Below are 25,116 nucleotides of genomic sequence, written 5' to 3' on the forward strand. Positions count from 1 at the left end.
ACCTCAGAAGACAAATCCCAAGTGAGGCTGCTGTCCCTTTTATTTCTAGGCACACTGGATTGTTTTACTGTAATATCCAGGAACTCACGGGTGATGTAAATAACATGAGCAAGCCTGTACATCAGCATCTCTGGTTTCCTCCAGACATGCATGATCAAAGAGTGCAGCAGAACCACCCAACCTCCAGTGCACCTTCCCCCACAGAAATGAGTGACTGCTTTTCACTCCACCACTCACGGGTCGTCGTTTTCCCTCTCTCCAGAAGTTAATAAGAAAGCGCTTCATGAGTTACTTAGATTGTAAGCTCCTTGGGGCGAGGGCTGTCTTTTGTCCTGTATACAACACCTAGCACAATGGGATTCTGGTCTATGACTAGGCCTCCTACGTGCTATGGTAATACAAACAGTAACAATGATCAGAATGAGTTTTTCCACACTGAAATTAAGCTTGATACACATTTGGGGCCTGATCCTGAAAACTCTCAATCACTTAAGGCCTCAGTCTCCCACCCTTATTCACTTTGGCTATTTGAGGGGTAAGGGACTCCTCAGTGGGTGGCAGAATAATCCATCCTTTCTCTCACAAGTCATGCCGTTGACTCCAATGGGATGACCCACATGAGGGAAGGGTTTGTAGAACTGGGCCAAAAGTAGGATTCTTTTGTTCTCTTGCTTATATTTTCTTTTCCTTGTGGCATTTAAAACTCACAGAAGGCACCAGATTTGCTTTGCCAACCCTAGAGATTGAAGTCATCTGATCACAGAACTCATGCAGCGTAGACAACAGCAGTGCAAGTTTCCCTACACACACAGCAGCAGACCTTAGCCCTAACTGGAGGAAGCACCTTCAGGAATGAGAAGAAAGTTAATTATCTGTGTACCTAGGGATCGTAGGTGCTGGAACTAGGGGTGCTGCTACACCATCTGTCTTGAAGAGGTTTCCATCATATACAGGGTTTAGAGTTTGGTTCAATGGCTCTCAGCACCCCCACTATAAAAATTGTACCAGCACCCCTGCTAGGGATACTGGACTGAAGTCCTGTGAAGTCACATACTAGCTGGTAATGGCCACAGGTATAAGTTAGTCTCAAAAACAGCAACCATCATGCCTCCTTGGAAGAGAGACAGCTCTAAACAGGCAAAAAGCAACAATTCTATAGTTCCTAATTTGCTCAACCCAAATGACAGATTCCTAGGATGAAGTATAGCAGTGTGTTAAGTGGGTACAACTTCACTGAAGTCTGAAGCTGTTTCCTTACTCAGTGAAGTAGTGTTGCCATTAAGAAAAGCTTGAAAACATGACCCCCTTCAAGGTTAAAAATAAGAAGGTAAATTAAAAGAATCCAAAATATATTATTTGGGGGCTTAATTCATGATTTTTGACCTCTTGGGTTGGTCAGATTTCCTGGATATAAGTGACTTTCATGGATTCTGTATGTCTGGCCTCCACAGAGCAGCATACAGTACTATAGCATGCTACATATGTATATATAAGGTGTAGAAAAATTATCTTGTGTTATTTGAGAAATGGTGTGTGATCTTGTTATTAAAGATGGTAGGGTAACGTATGTGCAAAAGGGGGCAGCGTTAATGTTACATATACATCCTTAGTTTTGCCATTTCCTGATAAGAATTTAACTGTACAACCTAAACTTTTTTTGAGAGAATTGTTAATAAAATTGAGGCGAATATAAAATTATGCAGCCACAATACCCAGATGGGCACAGATACCTTCTTCAATGCCAAGGAGTGTGAGTGGCGGTTGGTGTGAAAATAAGCGAGGAGTGGTAATGGTGCATCTGCAGGTGAGAATTGACTGCTTTGCTTGGTATGCCCACACAGCACAATCACACCCAAAGACACTCTTCATTGGAGGCCGGAGGCTGTTTTTTGCATAGATGTGTAAATGTCAATCAGTGGGCCAATAATGGGGATAAAAATGGAATTTATAAAACTAAGGATACGTGACTGTGCTACTGATTGTCACTATGGACAACTAGCACCCCACTAGAGTCACAGCTCCAGCTCCAGTAAGGATATGTTGCCAGGTCATTTTAAGAATTTTTTCTTTACACCAAAGTAGCTATCTTTAGTAGTCACACATTTCCTATAGTCAAGGGATTGGAGAGGTGTATAACATAGCAGCCTTTTCTCCAAGAGCCATTTTCTTGGTGTCATAAATATAAAGGGAAGGGTAACCACCTTTCTGTATACAGTGCTATAAAATCCCTCCTGGCCAGAGGCAAAATCCTTTCACCTGTAAAGGGTTAAGAAGCTAAGATAACCTCGCTGGCACCTGACCCAAAATGACCAATGAGGGGACAAGATACTTTCAAATCTGGAGTGGGGGGGGGGAAACAAAGGGTTTTTCTGTCTGTGTGATGCTTTTGCCGGGAACAGATCAGGAATGCAGCCTTACAACTCCTGTTAAGTTAGAAAGTAATCTAGCTAGAAATGCGTTAGATTTCCTTTTGTTTAATGGCTGGTAAAATAAGCTGTTCTGGATGGAATGTATGTTCCTGTTTTTGTGTCTTTTTGTAACTTAAGGTTTTTGCCTAGAGGGATCCTCTATGTTTTGAATCTGATTACCCTGTAAGGTATTTACCATCCTGATTTTACAGAGGTGATTCTTTTACCTTTTCTTTAATTAAAATTCTTCTTTTAAGAACCTGATTGATTGTTCATTGTTCTTAAGATCCAAGGGTTTGGGTCTGTGTTCACCTGTACAAATTGGTGAGGATTCTTATCAAACATTCCCCATGAAAGGGGGTGTAGGGTTTGGGGGGATATTTTGCGGGAAGATGTCTCCAAGTGGTCTCTTTCCCTGTTCTTTGTTTAAAACGCTTGGTGGTGGCAGCATACGGTTCAAGGACAAGGCAAAGTTTGTACCTTGGGGAAGTTTTTAATCTAAGCTGGTAAGAATAAGTTTAGGGGTCTTTCATGCAGGTCCCCACATCTGTACCCTGGAGTTCAGAGTGGGGAAGGAACCTTGACACTTGGTAATGGAATTTCCTAATCCCTGCCAATTCCCCCTCTCCCAACTGCAGGGTTGCCCTTTTATAAGGACTTTTTTCCTCAGCATCCCTTTCTCAGGTTGACCCTTTATATTTGGCAGGGAAAAGCAACTGCAGCTCTACAGTGGCTATTTTGTAATTGGCTGCTGCTGTTTACTTCATCATCCTCTGTTCCATCTGAGAAATAATCTCAACTCCTGTTATGTTTTCCCTCTTTTTCCTGAGGAGGTGTGTATGGCTTAAGGATAGTTGTACAAGCTGTTGTGCATGACTCAGCAAGTTCATCCTTTCAGGACAGGGCATCTGCCTTCTTATTTCCTGCACCTGGCAGGATGTCACAATGAAATTGAATCAGGTGAAGAAAAGGGACCAGCGGATCTGGCGCTGGTTTAGGTTTCAGGCCATGCCAAGGTTCTCCAGGTGTCTGTGGTCTGTAAGGGTCTGAACTGGAAATTGGGCTCTTTCAAGGAGATGATGCCATTTATCTGCCTAAAAGCTGCACAAACACAGCTGTCTGAAACAATGAATATGTCTCCTCCCCTGGCCCAGTAAAGATAACTCAACTAAGGGGATTCGGATCACAGTTGCACTGCAGTGTGCGAATTACATTTCCGTTTCTCATACGTGCCTCGACTATTTTGCCTGCTTCTGAAACATTACACCTGCCATTTAGGAGGCCAATGAATTGAGACATTTGGGCCCCATTGTCAGGAATGAGGACATGCAGCTCCCCGCTCAGTCTCTGGGCAGCCTATGAGCACAGCTGATCCCCGCAGGGCCGCCTGATTGACCGCTCCCACTGATTGGCCAAGGAAGTCAGCAAGCCTGTGCTTTAGCCCAACAGCAACGACTGATCTCTGGCTGTCAATGTACATGTCCACACCTGCAATTGCTCCTGTGAAAGCCTTGTTCCTGCCTAGCTCCAGTCCAGTCCGCTCCAGCTCTGTTTCCTGACTCGACTCTGACCCCTGGCTCTGGGTACTGGCTTCCGGACTCAGCTCTGATGCCGACTCTGGCTCCTGACTCCTGCTCCAACCACTAGGCCTGACCACTCACATCCTGGTTCGTGACACCCATTCATTCCTCTTGCTACTCAGCTGAAGTCTATACAGTTACATCAGAAACAGGCCTCAATATGTTTAAGTAAAACATATATGCATCTCTTAAAGCTTGTAATTGTTTGTACATTTTTCAAAGTTGGATACTAGAGGGAAAAATGAACTGAGTTCAAATTCTTCATTTTCATTATTATGCAGCCAAAATGAATGACTTCTACTCTTTTTTACTGAAAGGGCACAATCCCTGCCTTTCAAAATATTCTTCATGTGGCTGTTTTTGACACACCTTTTACATAATAACATAGGATTGCAGTATGGGCTCACAGCTAAGGTCCATATAGTCCGGAGTCCTCCTGTCTCTAACAGAGACCAGCACCAGATTTGTCAGAGGAAAATGCAAAAAACCCCCATAATAGACAGTTATGAAATAACATGCCCATAGGGCAGTTTATTCCCAACTCCTATCAGTTAGTGGTTGATTTATGTCCTTCTTTAAAGAAAACCCTGTCTAATAGAACTGTGGATTTCTTTCTTTAGCTTTATAAACTTCTAATCCTTCTCTGAATCTTTTTTTAGCTTGTGGCCTCAGTGATAGCTTGCGGCAGCGATTCCACATGTTAATTCTGTGGTTGTGAAAAAAATAAATCCTTTATTAGTTTTAAATGTCGGCTCAGTTGATTTGGTTTAATCTATTATAAAGACAGAGACCAGTCCCAAAGTTCAGATCCACATCTCAAACTCTCCCCAAATGTGGATTTGTTTGGCTTTGGGGTTTAGGTTCAGTTTCATCGCAAACGTTCAATCTTATAATAACAAACCAATATATGTCTGTATAATGAAAGAAACAATGTTAATCAGAAAAGAGATTTCAGCTTCCAGCTTTCTAGGGGGATATTATAAATAATCATGAATAAAAATAACTCAGCATGTAATGAAAAATACCTTGGCCCATATTATGAAGTACACAATATTAAGTATGTATTTCAATAGGATTAATATAAACTATATTTATTTGTAAGCCCGCTTGTTCGTCTATCTCAGGGAGTGGAACAGAAGCCTCCCTTTCTTTTATTACGCTGCAAACATCCCATCTGTGAGGGAGGATATTTCTCTTAAACAAAAACGCCACCAGGTATGAAACAGCAATGATAATCCCCAAAGTGAGAAGCATGGTGAAGGTTTTAAAGGGGAACAGCTGAATGTAGACCCCATCCACAAGAGAGCAACCTGGGTAGTGAATAATAGGGGAGATTTTCAGGGAAGGCTCCCCTGCCAGCAGCCTTAACAGGAACCCGAAGAGGAATCCAGCAGCTGAGCCATATGTGTTGGTGTTGGGAATGAAAAGCACGCAGCAGAGCTGGGGAAAGAGAAGGGCGTACACCAGCTCACCACTCAGGAACCACAGATCATAAACAGAGTTAGAAAGGAAAGCCAGGCCTGCAGCTGCTGCCCCAGAAACCACCATGGAGACCCTCATTATACAGATGACTTCTTTCTCCGTAGCCTGTAAAATAAGAGAGTATCGTTGTAGAAATCATTATTGGCTCATTTTAATCTCACCCTGAATTAGATCTCAAGGTTACAAAAGTCAGAGGAGTTTATTAATAGATGCTGGCACTGTTATAACAGTGCACTCTAGTGCTTGTGTAACAGCCCCTGCCTTGCCAGTAGTGTTTGAACTCAGGCCTTTCAGCACCAAAGCCCGCACCTCTGCCACTTAAAATAAAGGAGGAACTTTATTAGTTGTACTGTTGATTAATGACTGAGGCCAGCACATTAGTTAGAGTGGCCTTGAATTTTGGGTGCCCAACTTTAGACACCAGAGCCTGATTTTCAGAGGTATGGACCATCTACAGCTGCATTCGAAACCAATGGGAGCTGCAGGTGTTCAGCTCCTTGCAACATTACAGCACACAATATGTCCGCAAAACTGAGCTCCCCAAAACTGAGGCATGCAAGTGGAGAGGCCAGGACATTAACTGTAATATCAAACCAGGTCAGAATTCATATGTTTCACCAAACTAATAATATTGATCCTTACAGATTTTACATTTGTATTATTTGTCTGTGGTAAGGAATTTTCCATATTAAAAATGGGTAAATTTAAGAAATGTTTACAGAAGTGAGGGTAGATTTTAACTCTTGCACTAAAGAGCTTTTCTGAGTTGCTTTTAAGTCCCGCTGGTGGGCCTCATGCTGGGATAGATTATGTGGGATGAAATCAAAGGCAAGTCTAAATGAACATATGTAAGAGAGTGTAAGCAACTATAATTTTCACCTTCTGGAATTCTCAGTGTGTAAATTACGCTAACTTGGCCAATACTACAAAGTGTTGCCAGCACAGCTATGTCAGGTAGGAGTATGAAAAAAATCACACACTCCAGCTGACATAGTTATGCCAGCAAAGCCTCCTATGTGGACACAACTGTGCTGACAAGAGTGCTTTTTTTTGGCAGAGCTGATATTGTTCAGGGAGGTGGGGGGTAGCTATGCTGACAGAACTCCTTTTGCTGGCATATGCTGTGTCTCCACTAGGGGGCTTTGTCAGCATATCTATGCCTGCAAACGCTCTGTAGCATAGGCAGGCCACGGGACTCTCTTCGCTGTTCTGTGGTGTGCTTTGCGGTACTGCTGTTTGAAACAGAACTCCCCCAAGTGAGGAACGTGTACGGTTTCCATCCCCATCCCCCATGAAGATGATGATTTGGGCCAAATCTATTTAAAATAGCCTGGTGAGTTTTGCCACTGACTTCAGTGGAGCATTACAGGCCCTGAATGTGGTTGTGCTTGCCTTGCAGACACAATTACCAACCCCAAGCCCTGAAGAATCATGAGTCAGCCCCCTCCCCCACCATCACGAGATCTAAAAATATAAATAAATTTTGGGTTGTTTTTATTTACATTCTCATGTCTAAACCTTCAATATGTACTCCACCTTTTCAAGCTTTTCTCCATCCATAGAAACTTTTGTTTAAAAGAAAGCTGAGATTCCCATGCAGTCTCTTGATTTCAGCAGTTCAAGATATTGATATTGACTTCAGTGTGACTACATGTGTGAGCAAGTGCTCACTAGCATGAGTAAAAGGTGCACAATCTAGGCCCCATTGTTTTAGCAGCCATTTTGATTTAGTAATGAAGTGAGAACAACCTTTCAGGAAAATCAGACCAGCCTGTTAATTCTGGAGGATTACTTGCCCAGTCAAATTAGTGATATATTTTTTTAAAGCAGCTTGATATTGAAAACCTAGCTACACATCTTATACAAATTAGACTAATAATACCCATTTCTAGGATACAGTCACCTTGTGCATTAATCTTGGCCTCCTAGTTTTTCCTTTGTCATAACACAATATATTTGCCAGAGTTTAAATAAAAAGCTCAGGCCACCAAGTAACAAAGTACAGACCCCAAGAAATTCAATTTCCTGTCTTATCTTTACTATGTACCTTTAAACTACAGGATATCAGTGTGATTTACAAGCTTTATAGATAAATCATTTCACCACCACTGAAGTGCTATCATAGAATATCAGGGTTGGAAAGGACCTCAGGAGGTCATCTAGTCCAACCCCCTGCTCAAAGCAGGACCAATCCCCAACTAAATCATCCTGTCCCCGGCTAGAAAACTTCTCTGTCACTTTTTTTAGTTCCAATTTTTAAAGTTTTCTTGCCTCCTCTGTGTCACATGAGAGCATCTTAAGTTTGTTGGGAAGGCCAGGTTTCTCTTTCTGGAGTCATTAATAATGAAACAAAACCACTTTAACAAATGGAACAATAGTCAGAGAGGAGCCAAAAAGCACCTTCTGCTCTCTAATATGCTGCATGAGTGCTTTGAAGTGCTTTGCCCAAGAGCTTTTTGCTGTTCTCTTTGACTTCATTTGAGACTAAGAAATAGATGCACAGCTTTTTCATTTGCTAAATGACTAGTTCAAAGTCTACCCTCTGTAGTGATTCCATCCCATGTCTAGAGCCCAATGACAGCATTTTACAGCAACATTCACCTTGACAAATCTCCTGGGGACATACAGAGGAGTAGTTTAAAAACCTTCTATAACTTTCCCCATGTGATTCATGGTGTCAGCGGCTCACAAAGACTCCTCACCTTTTTCCTAAGAATTTTCCGGTAGATGTTGTGAGCTAGCATGGAGCTGGCTGATAGAAGGGCTGAATCTGCAGAAGACATGACGGCAGCAGCAATGGCTCCTAAGCCAGCAATGGAAACATACGTTGGGCAAAGATACTGCAGAACTATGGGTAATATCATGCTGGACTCCCCTCTTTCATTAGGGGTTGGCAGACCATAGCTTGTCTGATTCCAGTCTTAAAAAAGAAAAGAACATTAATTAACAGGGAGTTTTGGATTTGCTGTGTTAATTTTTCATTCCTTTACTCTCTTCTGTGTTGAAGTAACTAACAGTGAATTCCGCATTGATCTTGACCTTTTTTTTTTTCCCTGCAAGGTGCAGTAAGACATACTTATTTCCCCTGAAACAATCAATAACTCTGAAGGGAAAGATCATTAGGAACACTGTCAGCATTCCTGGGCTCTGTAAGATCTCTAAATGGTCAGAAATCCACCAAAACTTTCTAAGCTTCATCATGCTTTGAGGTCTGTGGTTTGGGGGTTATGAAAATGGAAGAAAAAATTAAATGAAATTCAACCTTGAAAAACACCAGAACGTTCATCTGAAGGAAAATAATTCAAAGCACAGCATAGAAGGAAGATTCATAGATTCATAGATATTAAGGTCAGAAGGGAACATTATGATCATCTAGTCTGACCTCCTGCACAAGGCAGGCCACAGAATCTCACCCACCCACTCCTGCGAAAAACCTCTCACCTATGTCTGAGCTATTGAAGTCCTCAAATCGTGGTTTAAAGACTTCAAGGAGCAGAGAATTCTCCAGCAAGTGACCTGTGCCCCATGCTACAGAGGAAGGCGAAAAACCTCCAGGGCCTCTTCCAATCTGCCCTGGAGGAAAATTCCTTCCCAACCCCAAATATGGCGATCAGCTAAACCCTGAGCATGTGGGCAAGATTCACCAGCCAGATACCCACGAAAGAATTCTCTGTAGTAACTCAGATCCCACCCCATCTAGCATCCCATCACAGGCCATTGGGCCTATTTACCACGAATAGTTAAAGATCAATTAATTGCCAAAATCATGTTATCCCATCATACCATCTCCTCCATAAACTTATCAAGTCAGATAGGTCTTTTGCCCCCACTGCTTCCTTTGGAAGGCTATTCCAAAACTTCACTCCTCTGATGGTTAGCTTTTGTGTTACCTGTAGAAGCAGCGACTGCGCCAATAAGAACAGATGGAATGACCATGAAAACACACCCAAATCCTGCAAAATAAGAAGTGAGCCTTGCTTGTCTGGATGAGGAGGCTGCGAGGACTCTTTGGAAATAGATCTGCCATGGAATACTTCCAAGAGCCTGAAAAGAAGGTAAACCATTAAAAATAACTCATGCATCATTATTAGAGGCTGGAGTGACATTTGCTATAGTCCTTCATTTTGCTCCCTCCCCCACCAGAATTTTCATAGGTCTGTATACTCCATTATGTCTTCCGCTCTTTGTCTCCCTCCCTCCCAACTTTGCAGGATATAATATAATCACATATAATGTTCTACATGCTGATGCAACTTCGCCCCCTCTCCCCTGAATTTTTCTGAAATGACACCTCTGATTCGGGGCAAACCTATCCTCATGAAGGCAGTTCCTCCCTCCAGACAGTAGTCATTCTGGGGTTACTGCTGCTACTGAAACCGGTGGGTTGGTAATATTCCTTCTGGCTGTCACTCTGTCCTTTTGCAGGGGAGGGTGATTGGTAGATCTGTGGCATCACAGATCCATTATCTTGGCCCCCACTCCTCCCTGGGCTTGTCTCTCTCCTAACCCCATCCCTTTCCACTGCAGCCAGGAAAGATCCCGTGCAGAACCAGGCTTCATAGCCCACAGGGGTGTATGCTCCTTCATTCATTAGGCTTCCTTCATTCTGTAGCAGAGCTGCCCTTGTTCCACTGTTTTTGTGGGAAAAGCAGCAGGAGTTTCCCTGTCAGGTACTCAGGGTGCCTTTGGCATAGGAACTCCTTTGTTTTCATTTATTATTTTTACAGCACCCAGTACACAGGACAACTAATAAGACTGGCCCAACCCTAAGACCTTACACTCTAGATTTAAACACAAGCCAAGAGTAACAAACTTCCTGGAGAGGGATGGGCTGAGGCAGGACACGAGTCACAGCAATAAGAGCACCCTGTTCCTCAGACAGCATTATTAATGTTTATTATTAGGTCTGTCAAGCAATTTAAAAAAATGAATCACGATTAATCGTGTGATTAAAAAAATTAATCGTGACTAAACGCACAATTAATCACACTGTTAAACAATAATAGAATGACCATTTAGTGAAATATTTTTGGATGTTTTCTACATTTTCAAAAATATTGATTTCAATTACAACACAGAATACAAAGTGTACAGTGCTCACTTTATGTTTATTTTTTATTACAAATATTTGCACTGTAAAAAAACAAAAGAAATAGTATTTTTCAGTTCACCTAATACAAGTACTGTAGTGCAATATCTTTATCATGAAAATTGAACGTACAAATGTAGAATTGTGTACAAAAAAACCTGTATTCAAAAACAAAACCACAATTTTTGATGACATTTCACATAGGCACCAACTCTGTGGGTGCTGCGGGGCTGGAGCACCCATGGGGAAGAATTAGCAGGTGCTCCGCACCCATCAGCAGCTAAGCTTCCCCTGCCCCCGCTCCTCATTTCCCACCCCCCCGAGTGCCGCGTCCCACTCCTCCCTCTCCCAGCGCTTCCTGCCCGCCACCTAACAGCTGTTTGGTGGCACTTAGGACTTTCCAGGAGGGAGGGGGAGGAGTGGGGACATGGTGCGCTTGGGGGAAGAGATGGTAAAGAGGCGGGGCAGGGGCGGGGACTTGGGGGAAGGGGGTGGAATTGGGGTGGGGTGAGGGTGGTGCAGGGGCAAGCAGGGGCAGGACCAGGGAGGTGGTGCGGGGGGTCGAGCACCCACGGGGCAGAGGGTAAGTCAGTGCCTATGGCATTTCAGATTTTTAAACCATGCATGGAGGCCTGGGCATCTCCCAGCTGCCACAGGCAGTGCGGGACCCCTGGAGCTGCACGTGGCAGGGGTACCCCGCAGCCCCCAGCTGCTGCAGGTAGCTCCTAGCCCCAAGCAGCTGCCCCGCTTCAGGCGGTGTGGGGACCTGCAGGTCCCCATTTTGTCCTGGATATTTTTAGTAAAAGTCACGAATAGGTCACGGCAACAGGTCACATCTTCTGTGAATTTTTCTTTTTTGCCCATGACCTGTCCGTAACTTTTACTGAAAATATCCGGGACAAAATCTTAGCCTTAACCATAATAAAGATGCATTCATAAAAATATCTGAAATTCTGAAGTGTCTTTCTCCCTCTATTCTATCGTGTGAAACTCAGTCTGTACTAGTGGGTTTATAAAATGGTGCTTTGCTTTTACTGTCACTCCAGGTGAACTATTAGAAGGAAAGGATGGAAAAAAGAAGCTCTTACCACATACAGAAGTTCATCTAGCCATCTTCCAAGATACTCTGTTTCTAGTTTGCCAATCCATGGTACTTGATAGAATTCATTAACAGCAGTGTAAAAAATGCTTTCAGTTGCAGAGTTCAGCAGTGCAAATGGCAGACAAGTCCACTGTGTTTAGCATGAAAACAATTATCAGTACAAAAGGATAATGTACACCAGACAACATTTGTAACTCCTCTGTTTTCCCTATAAACCTGAAATTCCCCCTCCCCAGATCATACCACCACCAAATCTTGGCATTCCACAGAAATCTGAAATTGCCTCCCACCTTTAAGCTCTCATATGGGATTTTTCTAATGTTAAGGGTGATGGTTGTGAGTAGACTGAGGCTGAGAAGGGGAAAATAAACTAGTCCTGTTTAACCTTTCCATTTAAATTTCTGTCTTGTTTTCGATAGCTTTTTTATATAGCTCACATGGGTACTCTGTCCTTGTCATTTTATAAAGTGGCTGGTTTTGTATAGAGAAGTTGCTTTGCATTGCTGTGGTGCTACAAACCAGCCCTAAAGCTGGTTGAAGTGGGGAAGCATGTCAGAGGACTCTTCCCTGTACCTGAGCTTTTCTATAGATCTGCAGAAAGGCTGCTGCACAGGTCCTGTGAGTGTCGTGCTGTGTTCTAAGGCATAGCCTCGCCTAGTCCTGACCCCATGCAGTCATATCCAGTGCAGTTTATCTCAGCTTCTTGATGGAATACACTGCTATGGGGCTGGGAACAGCCAGTGGCAAATCAAATGGAATCAATCCCATTTGGCTCTAACAAAACAGCGGCTGAAATATTAATCATGCAGCCTCTTGAATAATGATGGTGATTAAGCAGTGATGATGCAATTGCCTGTTTTCCCCACTGAAATAGATACTGGTAACTCGACACTGTTATAACTCAGAGAGCCTTCTAAAGGTACAGCAAGCACTTTCCCCCCTGAGAATCCTGGATGTGACTCATTCAATTAGAGAGCAGTGCCCTGATCCTCTTCACAGATTTGCACATGAGGCTGCTGTCCTGAACATACCTAAAAACTGAAGGTTTACTTCTGCCCTAAATCTTTAAGAGCTCAGCTTTGGCTATAAGGCCCATGGAGTGGCGATGTGAAGACACAAACCCTGTGGAATAAAAGACTAAGAGCAGTGTCACTGGTACACTCCCCTTTATGTTGTACTACTGTATATAGCAGAGGCGTAGCCAGGAAGGGACTCTTGGGTGGGCCCCGACTTTGGGTGGATGGGCAAGCCCCTTGCACCTCAACCCCGCTCTCCGGCTGGAGCACCAGGCCGGCAGAGAGGGGCAAGTGCCTGACCCCATTCCCCGACTGGAGTGCCAGGCAGTAGGGTGGAGCAGGGCAAGCCCCCAACCTCATTCCCCGGCTGGAGCGCTGGAAAGGCAGAGCGGGACAAGCCCCTGCACCCGGACCCCACCCCCCAGCTGGAGTGCCAGCGGGTGGGGGGAATGGGGCAAGCGCTGGGGCTGGAGCAGAGCCAGGCTGGAGGGGGTGGGCCTGGATGGCCGTGGCCCACCCAGGCCCACTTGTGGCTACACCCCTGGTACATAGTGTCCTCCCAGTGGGGAAACAGCTGTGATTGTGCTGTAAGGATGTGGGGTGTGGCAGCAGAGACCAAAGGTCATCCTCCATTTTGGAAAGCAGGATTCCAGACTGCTGGGCCAGAGCAAGCTGTGGCTGGCTGTCACTTATAGCAGGATCTTGTTGCTGTGTTTTAAGTGTTTAAGTAATAATGTCATGTTAAATATAAAGCTCTCTGGGCCTCAAGAAGAATACCACACTCCCCACGGTGGGGAGCGTCTCTGCTGGCTGGCATAGATAGGGTGAGGACATTGTCTGTCCTGCCCCTTTGGGAGAGGCTGGTGCTGATGTGGGTGGTAGCCTGCACTCTCCTTGAGCTCTCTGGACACAAGTGCAGCAGTTATTTCTAGCCATGTGTGAGTGTGCTTCTGGCACCCAATGGTTCCTAGTGCCTCCTGCTTTTCTCACCCCACCTTGAGCACCCATTCTGGATGAAAAAATCAATCATGCCTAAATGGCTAACACCTTTTGAAGTAGGGTGACCAGATAGCAAGTGTGAAAAATTGGGATGGGGGTTAATAGGCACCTATATAAGAAAAAGCCCCGAATATCAGGACTGTCCCTATAAAATCGGGACATCTGGTCACCCTATTTTGAAGACAGCTGTTTTGTTTATAGCCATGTTCTGGATGACATTAGACTCAGCTGCCGGTTAAGTGACTAGTGTTAACCTAGCCACCAGAGGGGGCCCATGCTGTTCCATAAAAGCAGTTGGAGAACTGCAGTAATGAAGCCTTGTGGAGTTCAAATAAAGTCCCTCCCTTGGGTCATATCAGGATTGCAACATTTAAGGAAAGACAAACTGAAGACTAAAGTTTCCCCACTTTGGCCTGTGCGGATCTCCCTGCCTGAATTCCCTAGTGACTATTTTGTTTGTGATATTAGAATAAAACAGTCTGAACAAAAACACAGATGCCAGACCCTGGCTTATGCTATCTCTGCACCTGAAAAACTACAGCCAGGAGAAGGGATGCAGCTGCTGTGTCCTAAACCTAGCTCCTCCAAAACCCATGCAAACTGACGCTCATCTCACATCCCTGTAAATCAGGATGAGCTCCATGGAGTTACATTGGCATACAGCTGGTGTCAGAGAGAGGAGACTCAGGCTGCAGGAGTTAATATTCTCTAGAGCTTGGTGAGTCGCTCCCAGGTTGAGCCTTGGAGGAGCATTCTGTGGAAGGGATTTGGGGTTGGGAACTGTAGGTTGTGTGAGTTTTAGTGTCTTATTTACTACTTATGGAATGCATTCTCTTCCACTCAGAATACTCATAATAATCCTGGCATAAGAAGAGCTTGTGTAGACACTCCCTGTCTCTCTAGAATATGGGGGGAGGGGGGAACTGTTTTAAGAAATTTGTGCAGTAATCTGACCCTTCAAAGACAGAGTTCCAGTGATCGGTGGTGTTGGATCCAGAGTGGATACACAGTCATAATCATCATGATCTTTTTCTAATATGCTAAGACTAAACACTGTTTTTGATTTAAATAGTTTTAATTTCAGCCCATCTAATTTAGAAGTGCTGTTATAGACCCGTTTATTGCAAATTAAAGTGCAACACTCTGACAGTCATCTCCCACTGCTCATTCTGTTGGGATTGTTTTGGATGTCCACTGAAGGCTCCATCCTACAAATACTTATGTGTGTGAATTAGCCCCATTGGATTGCTTGCCTGAGTACTTCATATAAGTGTTTGTAGGACTGTGCTCTGAAACCCACATCCTACGCAGACCCCCGTGCCTTCCTACAGATCCATGGATTTCACTGGAGCTCTATGTGGATGGAGGGATCCTCCCACATAGAACTCAGTGTAGGACTGGGAAGTTAGGTACCGGTCCTACAAACACTTAAGCATGTGCATAACTCTAATTGAAATTAATGGTGTCACTCACGCGAGTAAAATTAGACATGTGCTCATGGAATTGAGTTGTTTTTAAGCACTATTGGGCAAGGACTGTTTTCTTTAAACTTTCACCTAACTTTTGGTACCTGAAATGAGCATTTCCAAATTTTCCAACACGTGCATGGTTCTTCCCACAAGTGTAACCTTAATCTGAACTTTGAATCTTTAAAAAAAATACCTAAAATATTCTCTGAAGATATTTCCCCCTTAAGTTATTAAATATATTTATATTTTTAAAACTGTACCTCAGTTTAACAGTGATTTGGAGAGAAGGTGGAATTGAGGTTTTTGTGAGTCTGAATAGTGTATTGCTTGAGAAACCTGTTGCTGTTTTAACGCAGACATTGAGAAAATGGCATGTTCCAGCTTTGCGGAAAGAATTGTTTTCTAATAAGTTCTGACTTTGAGGTGGTTTCTGGCACTCTTGCACATTCTGGATTTAAAATAAGCTACTGGGGAAGGCACTTGGAAGGACTTGGGAAATTTGGTCTTTTGATGAATTGACCTAGAAACTACAACACTACAGCCTCATAAAAGAATTATTGTTCACCCTGTGCTTGCTCCAAGACTCATGAAGGGTTTTACATATCATTTATGCTGCTTTGTAATTCCTCTTGTAAGCCAATGAAGTGTTTGTCTTAATTAGACATACTGAAAGATCCTTGGGGCTGAGACTGTGGGTTAGATTCTGATCTTAGTTACACTCATAAATCTATGAGGCCAAATTCTGCTCTGGATTTTGTAGGTGTAAATCCAGAGTATTTTCAGTGGGATTACTCCAGATTTATACTGTGTAAATCAGAGAATCTTTCATGGACTGTACGTGAGTCAGCTGTTTTTTCCCAAAGGAGCATGAACTTGCTTGAACTATTTCCCTCTGTTTGGATTCAATCTCCAGCTGTTTCTGGGAATTCAATAGGTGGCTCTCCGACCCCCCCCACCCCCCCGTCAATTGATAGCTGCAGTATGGCCTTCCAAGGTTTCTGTGCTGCTGCAGGGCGTCATTTTTCAGATGAGATATAAAACTAAGGTTGTCACCATACTCCATGGTCATTAAGGATTTTATGGCAATTTCACAATAGTAGCAGTGTTAGCTCCAGTGACTGGGTCGATTCCAAGTGGGGCAATTAGTACAATCAAACTAAATGCTCTGTAGTTTCAGTTATACCTGGTATTTTCTCTTCTTCTCCTAAACTGTTGTGTAGTGTGCGTATGTGCTGTTAAACAGTTACTACCATCCACCCCAGAAGTGGCTGCATTTAAATGGTCAGTAAAATGACATTGGTTTTATGACTACAGAACTGCCCTGTTTCATATCCTGTATATAATTGCCTTTAGAGCAAAGGTTGCTTTTTAATGGTTTTCCTTAGATTGTTATTAACCATGCAATAATGAGATCAGGAAATAATAAAGAAGCCCCTTCTCTACTTAAACAGGTTTCTTGTGCTTTACCTCTTCTACACTTCAATCTAAAATCACAGAAGTGTATAGGCCTTACCAGGCTGACCATCATAAAAACCAGCTGTATCACATCAGTGTACGCAACTGAGTATAGTCCTCCCAGTAAAGTGTAGAGTGTAACAGTACATGCTGAAATGATGATAGCTAAATATCCTCTGATATCCAAGATCACACTCATTGTAGCCCCTGTAAAGAAAAACAGCTTTATATATATCTACTCACACACACACACAAACATATATACATACATACACACACTATAATTACACTGTTGGCACCATACCGGTCACAGAACTGCAATCAATATTCCTGTTATAAACCAAAACTTGATGCAAGGAGTCTTCATGCGTCTAATCGGCAGAAATTATTATACAATTTTAAAAAATTTATTTTAAATGCCTTTATTTTAAATGGTTTTTGTGAACATTCCACTTTTACAGTTCAGTCAGTACTAAAGTTTGGCTAGCCTCAAGCAGCGCAACTAATCTTCCCCAGTCTCAATGTTCAGTTTCCCTTTCGATTCCTCTGTGAGTGGAAACACCAAGGACTAGTTTCAGAAATGATACTTGAGATGGTGTAAAGGAGTTTAAGGAGGTCTAAATTGGTGTCATTTATTCACCCAGAGGCTGGAAAAGTGTGAGTTAAAGTAAGAAGAGGCATACTTAAGTTACATCCTCCTGTGAGTTGGTTTTCTTGCTACAGTCCTATCTTCCAGCTCTGTCAGTGTGTAAATTACACCAGCTTAAACTTCTCTAGGCTCCTTCAAACTCACTTACTCCCACTTACCAATGTGTAACAGTCAGAGGTGATGTGTAAAGTGGCTTTAACCCAGAAAAAAAATCTTTGGTAAAATATATCCTCAGTATTCCACACTTCCCAACCATACAACATCCACATACTTTCTCCTCCCCCATCTAAATCTCCAGACTCTAAATCTGGTCATTCTGTCTGTGTTTCCTAGGAACATAAGAATTGCCGAACTACGTCAGAACAGTGCTCCATCCTACCCAGTATTCTGCCTCTGACAGTGGCTAGTACCAGATGCTTCAGAGGAAGGAGGAAGAAAACTTGAAATTGTGGAATATCTTATTCATACAGAAAGCTCCTTAACACTGCCAGTTAGAGGTTGGCTTATGTTTTGCAGTATGAAGGCTTATCCTATTCAAACTTTTGTTCTTTTTGAAAAAAAACCTCTTTACTAGCATAACTCTGGATATATTTGTTATCCATATAAATATCTAATCGTTTTCTGAATCCTGATAAACTCTGGGCCTCAGTGATACCTTATGACAATGAGTACCACAGCTTAAATGTGCATGTGTAAAAGTATGTCCTATTATCAGTATTACATTTGCTGTCTTGCAATTTCATTGAACGTCCCATTCCTCTTGTATTATGGAGAGAGTAAATAGAAGTTGTTAAACTACCTTCTTTGGGCCACTCATTATTTTGTTTGCTTTTATCATGTCCCATTTTATTCCCTTCCAATTTAGAGTAAACAATTTTTTCATTCTCTCTTCACATGGAAGTTTTGCCTGGCCTTTAATCATTCTCATTGCCTGTCTCTGAAAACTCTCTTTAAAAGTCTTCTCAGAAAAAACACCCCAACAAACCATTCCCATTTTTCTATCTCCCAATTTCATTCTTTTCTACATCTCAATTTTTCTATTTCCTTCTATGACACTTCCCCCGTCTCTCTCATCTTCTGTCTCTCCTCTTCCCCATCTTTCTGTACCTGTGCCCACCTCTTTCACTCTTTCTCTGTCTCTCCTATTTCCTCCTCAAGATCCCCTGCTCATTTCTTTAGCTCTTCACTTTATATCCCTCTCAGTCACTCTCCTTTTCTATTCCCTTCACACACCTTCAATCCTTCTCTTCCCTCTTTTGTCCTACCTCATTTGCTCTTCCTTATTAAGACTGCTGCCACAGCTTCCCCTTTCTTTCCCAATGGCCAGTGTGTTAAGAGCAAGGCTGTTTCTCTGCTTTTCCCTCTCTGCTTCTCTGTGTCATTTTGTCTCTGCTTCTCTCTTCCTCAGGGGGCTTCTTCACCAGTGGATCTATGGACAGATTTAGGCCATTTAGGCCACACCCATGCTGTACCAGTCAAGAGTTCAGCTGCATGTAATAGACTTCCTGTTGTGTGCTAGCTATCCCTTTGAGGAGAAAGCAAGTTTCCCTTTATTATCATGCTCTGTGGCGGGGGTATAAATTTAGCACAAATGGATTTCCCACTGATGTCAATGGCAGATTTGCACAGGGTGGAAGTATGTAGTAGCTAAATGTTTAGTTTTTATCATAATTTGTTCAGTACCTTTTCGTCACGTTCAGCATCACCGAGGGGGAGAATATTCTACCTTTAACATCGCTGCTATTTCTACCCTTTGTCACTCTTCCTTCTCAGTCCTCCTTTCCCCCGCCTCTCTTCCTCTCACTCTACATGATCATTTTTCTTTAGTCGAAGACCGAATTTTCCATTGGACAAAAAACTGTTCTGATGGGAAAAATTTGCCCTTTCCTAGGTCACGGTGGAAGTTTCCTTTGCAAACATGAGGGCTACAAATCTAGGTGTTTGTCACCCTTGCCCTCGGGGAACCGCTGCCCAGTACTAAAACAAAACTAACGCCACCCTTATATAAAATAAAACACTACAGTGTTCTCTCTACAGTAATAGTCCAAACACTCTACAGCAGTAGTTCAGATACTACAGCTTACAGTTGCATAATAATACTTCTATGGGTCTTTTGTGCAGATTTTTATTGCTTATTTCCCTATTATGGTTTAACAGTTGCGTTCTGTTCAAATTTCTGTGTATCTGTACAAATACTAAAAGGATCCAGAAACTACTGACTCTTTAAAAAAAGCTACATGATGCAGGGGGAAAAAGAAATCTATTCTGAATGAATATATGTATAGGATATATACTTACCTAAAGCAGAAAGAATAGCTGCAAACCAAAATACATCTCCTATCAATGTTGGAAGAAAGAGAAGGGTTCCCATAGTGTTCCCATAGGTTTCTTGGAGGGGATCCATCATTGTCACATAGCTTTTGGATCGCATTGGCTTTACAAAGAAGAGGCCCCCTAGCAAAAATCAAATGACAAGGTAAATTATTATTTTAATTATTGCCTACTAACCAAACAAGAATGGGGCCCCATTGTGCTAGGAGCTGTACAGACACAGAGTAATAGACAGTCTCAGCCCCAAAGAGCTTATAATCTAAATAGACAAGACAGACACAGGGTAGGAAAAGAGATATAACAGGCAGAGTGAACAATATGGTGACTGCAAACTTCATGTTAGTTCTATGATTTTTAATACATTTAAATTATGCATTTAATTATGCATAGAATATCTCCTGATCAGAAGTATCTTGTCTTTCTAGAGGACGTCAGCATTAAAACTTAGAGATATACATTATATCATATCCTTTCACTAATATCTTCCTAATAGAAATTGGATGGTTTCCTCTCTCCTCCCCAAAACATTCATGGGTCACTATTACCAAGTTGTTGTTTTTTTTACATTAAGCCCATCATTACATTGACTTTATTTCAGAAAAGAGATGAAAGACCAGTTCAGAAGCACAGAAAACCATTGTTTTGTGTGTGTGTAGAAACCAAACATGGCAAGAGGTTAAAGTTGGGTCCAAGCCAGAATTTTTTCAGATTTTCCATAATGGTACTGAGAGGGCATATGTGAGTGTTAGACATGGAAGCAACCCCAACCATGGGGACTCAAGGTGCCTCCACCCACCACAAGTGGTGGAGAATGCGGGCAGCTTATGCCTGATACAAGGGGAGAAAAAGCCCAAGGAGGGAGACAGAGCTCAGTAGCTCTGAACAAGATGGAACCTGAACAGTGGTGTAAGTGGCTAGCGGAGATGCAGCAGCAGCAAGCAACTCAGCAGCAACGGACCACCCATGAGCAAATTCACACAACACAACGGCAACTGCTGCTGAGGGAGTTGATGACCCAGCAGCAGGAGTTCCACAAGAAGATGACACAATGTATTGTGCCAACACTGCACTCCTCAGGAGTCCCTGCAGGGCACAGTGCTGCCATAGTGGGTACCCTCACCAATAACCATGAAGCTAAACAAGATGGGGCCAGACAATGACGCTGGGGCCTTTTAAATTAACTTTGAGAAAGTAGCACAGCTTCCTGGTGGCCCCCTGAGCAGTGGCCTTTGATTTTTGGCTCTATACTTGACAAGTCCAGCACAGGCAGCCTACCATAACTTGGACTTGGAGCAGACTAGGACTATAAACAGGTAAAATCTGGCCTTTTGGACATTTCCAGGGAAACTCACTGTTTATCTTTTAGGTCTGAAACCCCTCCCAAGGGGGCTAGACCCTGGGTAGTAGCTCAGTGTTTGAAGGAATACTGTTGGAAGCGGCTCCACCCAGAAGAAAGGTCTGGGGCTCAGGTTGCTAAGTGAATTGTGATCAAATAATTTGTAAGGCTATTGCAGCAAAAGGCAGAGAGTGGGTACTATACCATGACCTGGGACTTTGTTAGATATGGTATGGTTAATGGAGAGTTTTCTAGAGGCCAAAAGGGCTGTTAGAGACAGAATTCATCAAGACCTTGATGCCACACAGGATAGGTTTGAGAGAAACCTGTGAAGGCAACCTCAAAGTGGTAACACCCACTCTGAGGGGGGTCCACCTTTGGGGATGTCCTCCAGGATGATCAGACCAGCCATTAGACCATGGGAAGACCATGAGGAACAAGGGAGTCTAGCTCGGACATGACACTGCCAGTGGCACCATCAGTCATCTCAAGCAGCTGAAGCAGGACCTGCAGAACAGAGGCTGGCCACTACTCCATGGCCAAGTTCTCCTCCAGCTAGAACAGATACTGTCAGTGCCCCTGAGTAACTTGCTACTCTTCTGGACAGACAGGACACATAAAGAAAGGATTCTCTCTTAATGAATGTGAGTATGACCAGGGTTCTGGACTGCAGAAACCAGTGCACAGAAAATGGTACCCCTCAAGTTGACAGTGCTGGTGATGATCCAAGGGAAAAGAGTTCCAAGACTCGCTGTAGGCGACGACATCCCCCAGAAAGTCAATTCACTCACAGTGTATACATGGCAATGTGAAAACATACCCCAGCCAACATTTACAGCTGACCCTGTGGACATATTCTAAGGTGATAAGTGTAGTCCTGGCCCAGAAATTGGCCTACTTTGTAATCAAAGGCCAGGAGTGGCCATTTTTTGGCAAGTTGTTACTGTACGGGTCTGCCCAGTGAATGGGGTTCCTGCTCAGTTGTTGCAGAGTGACTCTCAAGGCTGGTAAACCTTGGGGAATTGGAAGACCCCCGAAGAAGGAACATCACAAGCAACATGCTTGTCAATCTCTGCAGAGAAGGAAGAGGTTATCAGCCTGGAAAAGGAAGTGCTCCTACAAGGCAGGAATTTTGTTCAGAAACAAAAAAACAATCGTACACACATAGCCAATTGTCCGGGTTTATGACCAATTGGCATTTATAAATGGGGAAGTAATGGCGCATCAGAGGGTCAAGCAGTATCCATGAGAAAGAGCACCTCTACTGAGTTGAAAGAGATCCACAAATGGATCTGAGCACAACCTCCCATGTGCTGGACACCTGGGAAGACAGAAAACACTATCATGAGTACTAGCTCGATTCTACTGGTTGGGCGTGCGTCAGGAGGTGAGAGAATACTGTTCCTCCTGCCCTGAATGCCAGCTGTCCAGCAGCAAGGGGACTCCCTGTGGTCCCTTTGCCCTTGATTGAGACACTCTTTGAAAGAATTGGAATGGACATAGTTGGGCCCCGGAAAGGACCACACCGGGGCACCAGTACATATTAGTAATTGTCGACTATGTGACCAGCTCCCCAGAGGCTGTTCCCCTTCACTCGGTGAAAGCTACAGTGATAGACCTAGAGCTCCTGAACCTCTACTGATGCATGGGATTTCCCTAGGGAAATCAGCTCAGCTCAAGGGACTAACTACATCTCCCAGCTGATGCACTGAAGCTATTCCATAGAGAAAAGGCTACTCGATTATTGAAAAAGAGGTGCTACCAATTAAGCAGGCCATGGATTCTCTGAGGTATTACCAGCTGGATAGCCCCTTCTCCTTGATCATGAATCACGCTCCTCTATGCTGGTTCCATAGCATGAAAGACTTGAACGGCGTATGATGTGATGGTACCTCGTCCTACAGCACTATAGCTTCAGGGAGCAACACCAGGTGGGAAAGGCCCATGCTAACGCTGTTTTTTTTTCCCACGGGAAGTCGGAGATGGAGGCAGCCCTCCCCAAGACCACCCTCCCAACTTGAGTGGTGGGCTATGTGAAGGGGCACACCCTTTCCCTATCAAGGAGGAAGCTAACAAGCTCCACTGGGCCTGGCCAGCACTATCTAGATACACCTCCAAGGCTTCCTGTGCAGGGTGGGGGAGGGAAAGGGGAAGCCTGCCACAGGAAGAGGCAGTTAACTGGGGAAGCTGCAGTGATAGATCCGCGAAGAGGGAGACAGTCACTGACTCAGACAGCCCTGAGACTGCCTGGACTAGGTACAGATCAGGTGTCACCAAAAGGGGGCGGAGCATCTAAGGAAGGATTCTAACTCTGATCAGGATGATTAAAAGCCTATAGACAACCTGGGACCCAGAGGGGTGGCAGAGAGACTGCCCAAGAGACTGAGCATCTATTTTTTCTTTTTCCTGTCTTTACTTTGTTCCTCCCTGCCCTCAGAGAGGGGGAAAGGAACTCTTTTTTTGGACAAAATCTTGTATACCCCAAGCAGCGGAAGGAATCTGTCAGTTCCAGAAACGCAAGCAACCCAAACCATAGTCTCAAGAGTCTCCCACCTACCACAGGGAGGCACATTTCTTAGCTCAGCTCCCTCAAGCATGTATAAACCCATCTTTGTCTGGCCGAGTTAATTTTGCATCAGAAGAGTGCAATATAGTAGAAGAAACTGTTCATACCAAATGCAGTAGGTGGCACTCTTCCCTCTGAGTCAAATTTAAGTGAAGATACTTCCATAGCTATATCGACCTAACTGTGTAGTGTGGACCAGGCCCTAATCTTTCTCTTATTAGAGGACAACAAAGACAATCTTGGAATCACAAAGATGAATGCCTATCCTCTTTGCTGTTCCACCCTCTTTTGTCATTTCCTTCATCTATTATGGCCGTCTATTTACAGTGTAAGCTCCCCAGAGCAAGGGGCCTATCTTCTGTCTGAAGTGCCAAGCATGCTGTTGGTGCTATATAAATGCTAACAGATAATGGACAAAGTCTTGAATTCCTTCCTGCAGAAAGCTTCCATTGACTTCAATAGGACTGTGTCTGAGTACATACTGAGCAAAGACCTCAAGTTTTGGCCCAATAATAACAATAATAATCATTTAAGATGATGGTCTTGCATCTTGGAAGTCAATGGGAGTTTTGTCACTGAGTTGAGGGGAACAAGGCTAGGGCTTCATAAGTAATAGGTTGCTGGGGTCTAATCCAACACTCATTGAAGTCAATGAGAGTCTTTCCATTGGCTTCAATGGGATCAGGCACAAATGAGTAGAACCTTCACATTCTGATTTGGACTCTGGTATCTGGTGTGTTGATAGGATAGTGTCGGGGCCCAATAAGGGATAAAATATTAATAAAACCTTTGTTCAGTGTTACAACATTAAATAGTTATGTGCAGTTCAGATATTCAGGTTTAGCTGGCTTGTTTCCACTATAACAAGCACCATTAACCATTTTTAAATCTTTTATTAAAAACATAGAAAAAGAAGGAAAAGCAGTTACAACACTGAAACCAAGTACAAGACAAACACACAAAAGGGGAGAGACAAGAATAGCAAAGAGAAAAAATGCAGCTTCTGTCTCTGATGCTGACTTTCACATGTAGCTTCCCTTGTAGACTAACACAGGTCCAGCACATGGTCTTATCAGTCACTCAGACCTGGCAAACTTGTGCCTCTGTCAGGCTGTCTAAAACCGTTGCGTTTAGCTGCCTCTGGTCACAGGCTCACAGCAGTTTCAAAAGGTAGAGTTGTTTTGGCTGGCTATGCCAGACTCTTATTAGACAGAAGGTAGAATGAGAAAGATAGTCCAGAGAAGAAACAAGATAGAGAGGGAAAATAACATATGAGGGAGGTGGATGATGGCAGGAACCCAAATCTCAAAACCCAGGTGGTGGTCAGGATTTAGACTAAACTGGTGGAGGTGGTAATTTCATCTGGTTCTCTCTGTGGCCAAGTCTGCTCTCGTAGCCTTTCAGGATCAGGATGATGACAGCCCAATAGTATCAAGGTAGATCCTGAGGCCCCGGTGAAAGGTCTGAGGCCTTTTTCTGCAGCCACAATAGGAGAGCAGCAGCCATGAGCCAAGAAGCAGAACGTCACATCCTCACATTCTGTCTAAATTACATTAAAATAATATAATATTGGGCTGTTACGGATGATATCCTGTCCTAATAGTAGCCACCATCACCAGATAAAAAAACAGATC

The 25,116-nt window shown here is 43.5% G+C and overlaps 1 protein-coding gene and 1 long non-coding RNA gene across 2 annotated transcripts in view; one reads left to right on the plus strand and one right to left on the minus strand.

Annotated features, from left to right (window-relative positions):
- Positions 1-4,962: 4,962 nt before the first annotated feature.
- Positions 4,963-25,116, minus strand: part of LOC141989768 (high-affinity choline transporter 1-like) — a 28,121-nt gene continuing 7,967 nt past the window's right edge. The window contains exons 3-8 of the mRNA XM_074956690.1: positions 19,548-19,703; positions 16,659-16,807; positions 11,648-11,791; positions 9,361-9,514; positions 8,173-8,390; positions 4,963-5,575 (exon numbers count right to left, since the gene is read on the minus strand). Of these exons, the coding sequence (XP_074812791.1) occupies positions 5,042-5,575; positions 8,173-8,390; positions 9,361-9,514; positions 11,648-11,791; positions 16,659-16,807; positions 19,548-19,703 (1,355 nt within the window). The 3' untranslated portion in view covers positions 4,963-5,041. The remainder of the gene's footprint in view (positions 5,576-8,172; positions 8,391-9,360; positions 9,515-11,647; positions 11,792-16,658; positions 16,808-19,547; positions 19,704-25,116) is intronic.
- LOC141989779 (uncharacterized) lies at positions 5,871-11,924 on the plus strand. The gene is made up of 3 exons (XR_012640026.1): positions 5,871-6,067; positions 9,367-9,525; positions 11,606-11,924. It is a non-coding gene; the product is annotated as an uncharacterized LOC141989779 (long non-coding RNA).

Source organism: Natator depressus, chromosome 1, assembly GCF_965152275.1.
Source record: "Natator depressus isolate rNatDep1 chromosome 1, rNatDep2.hap1, whole genome shotgun sequence".
Lineage (NCBI taxonomy): Eukaryota > Metazoa > Chordata > Testudines > Cheloniidae > Natator > Natator depressus.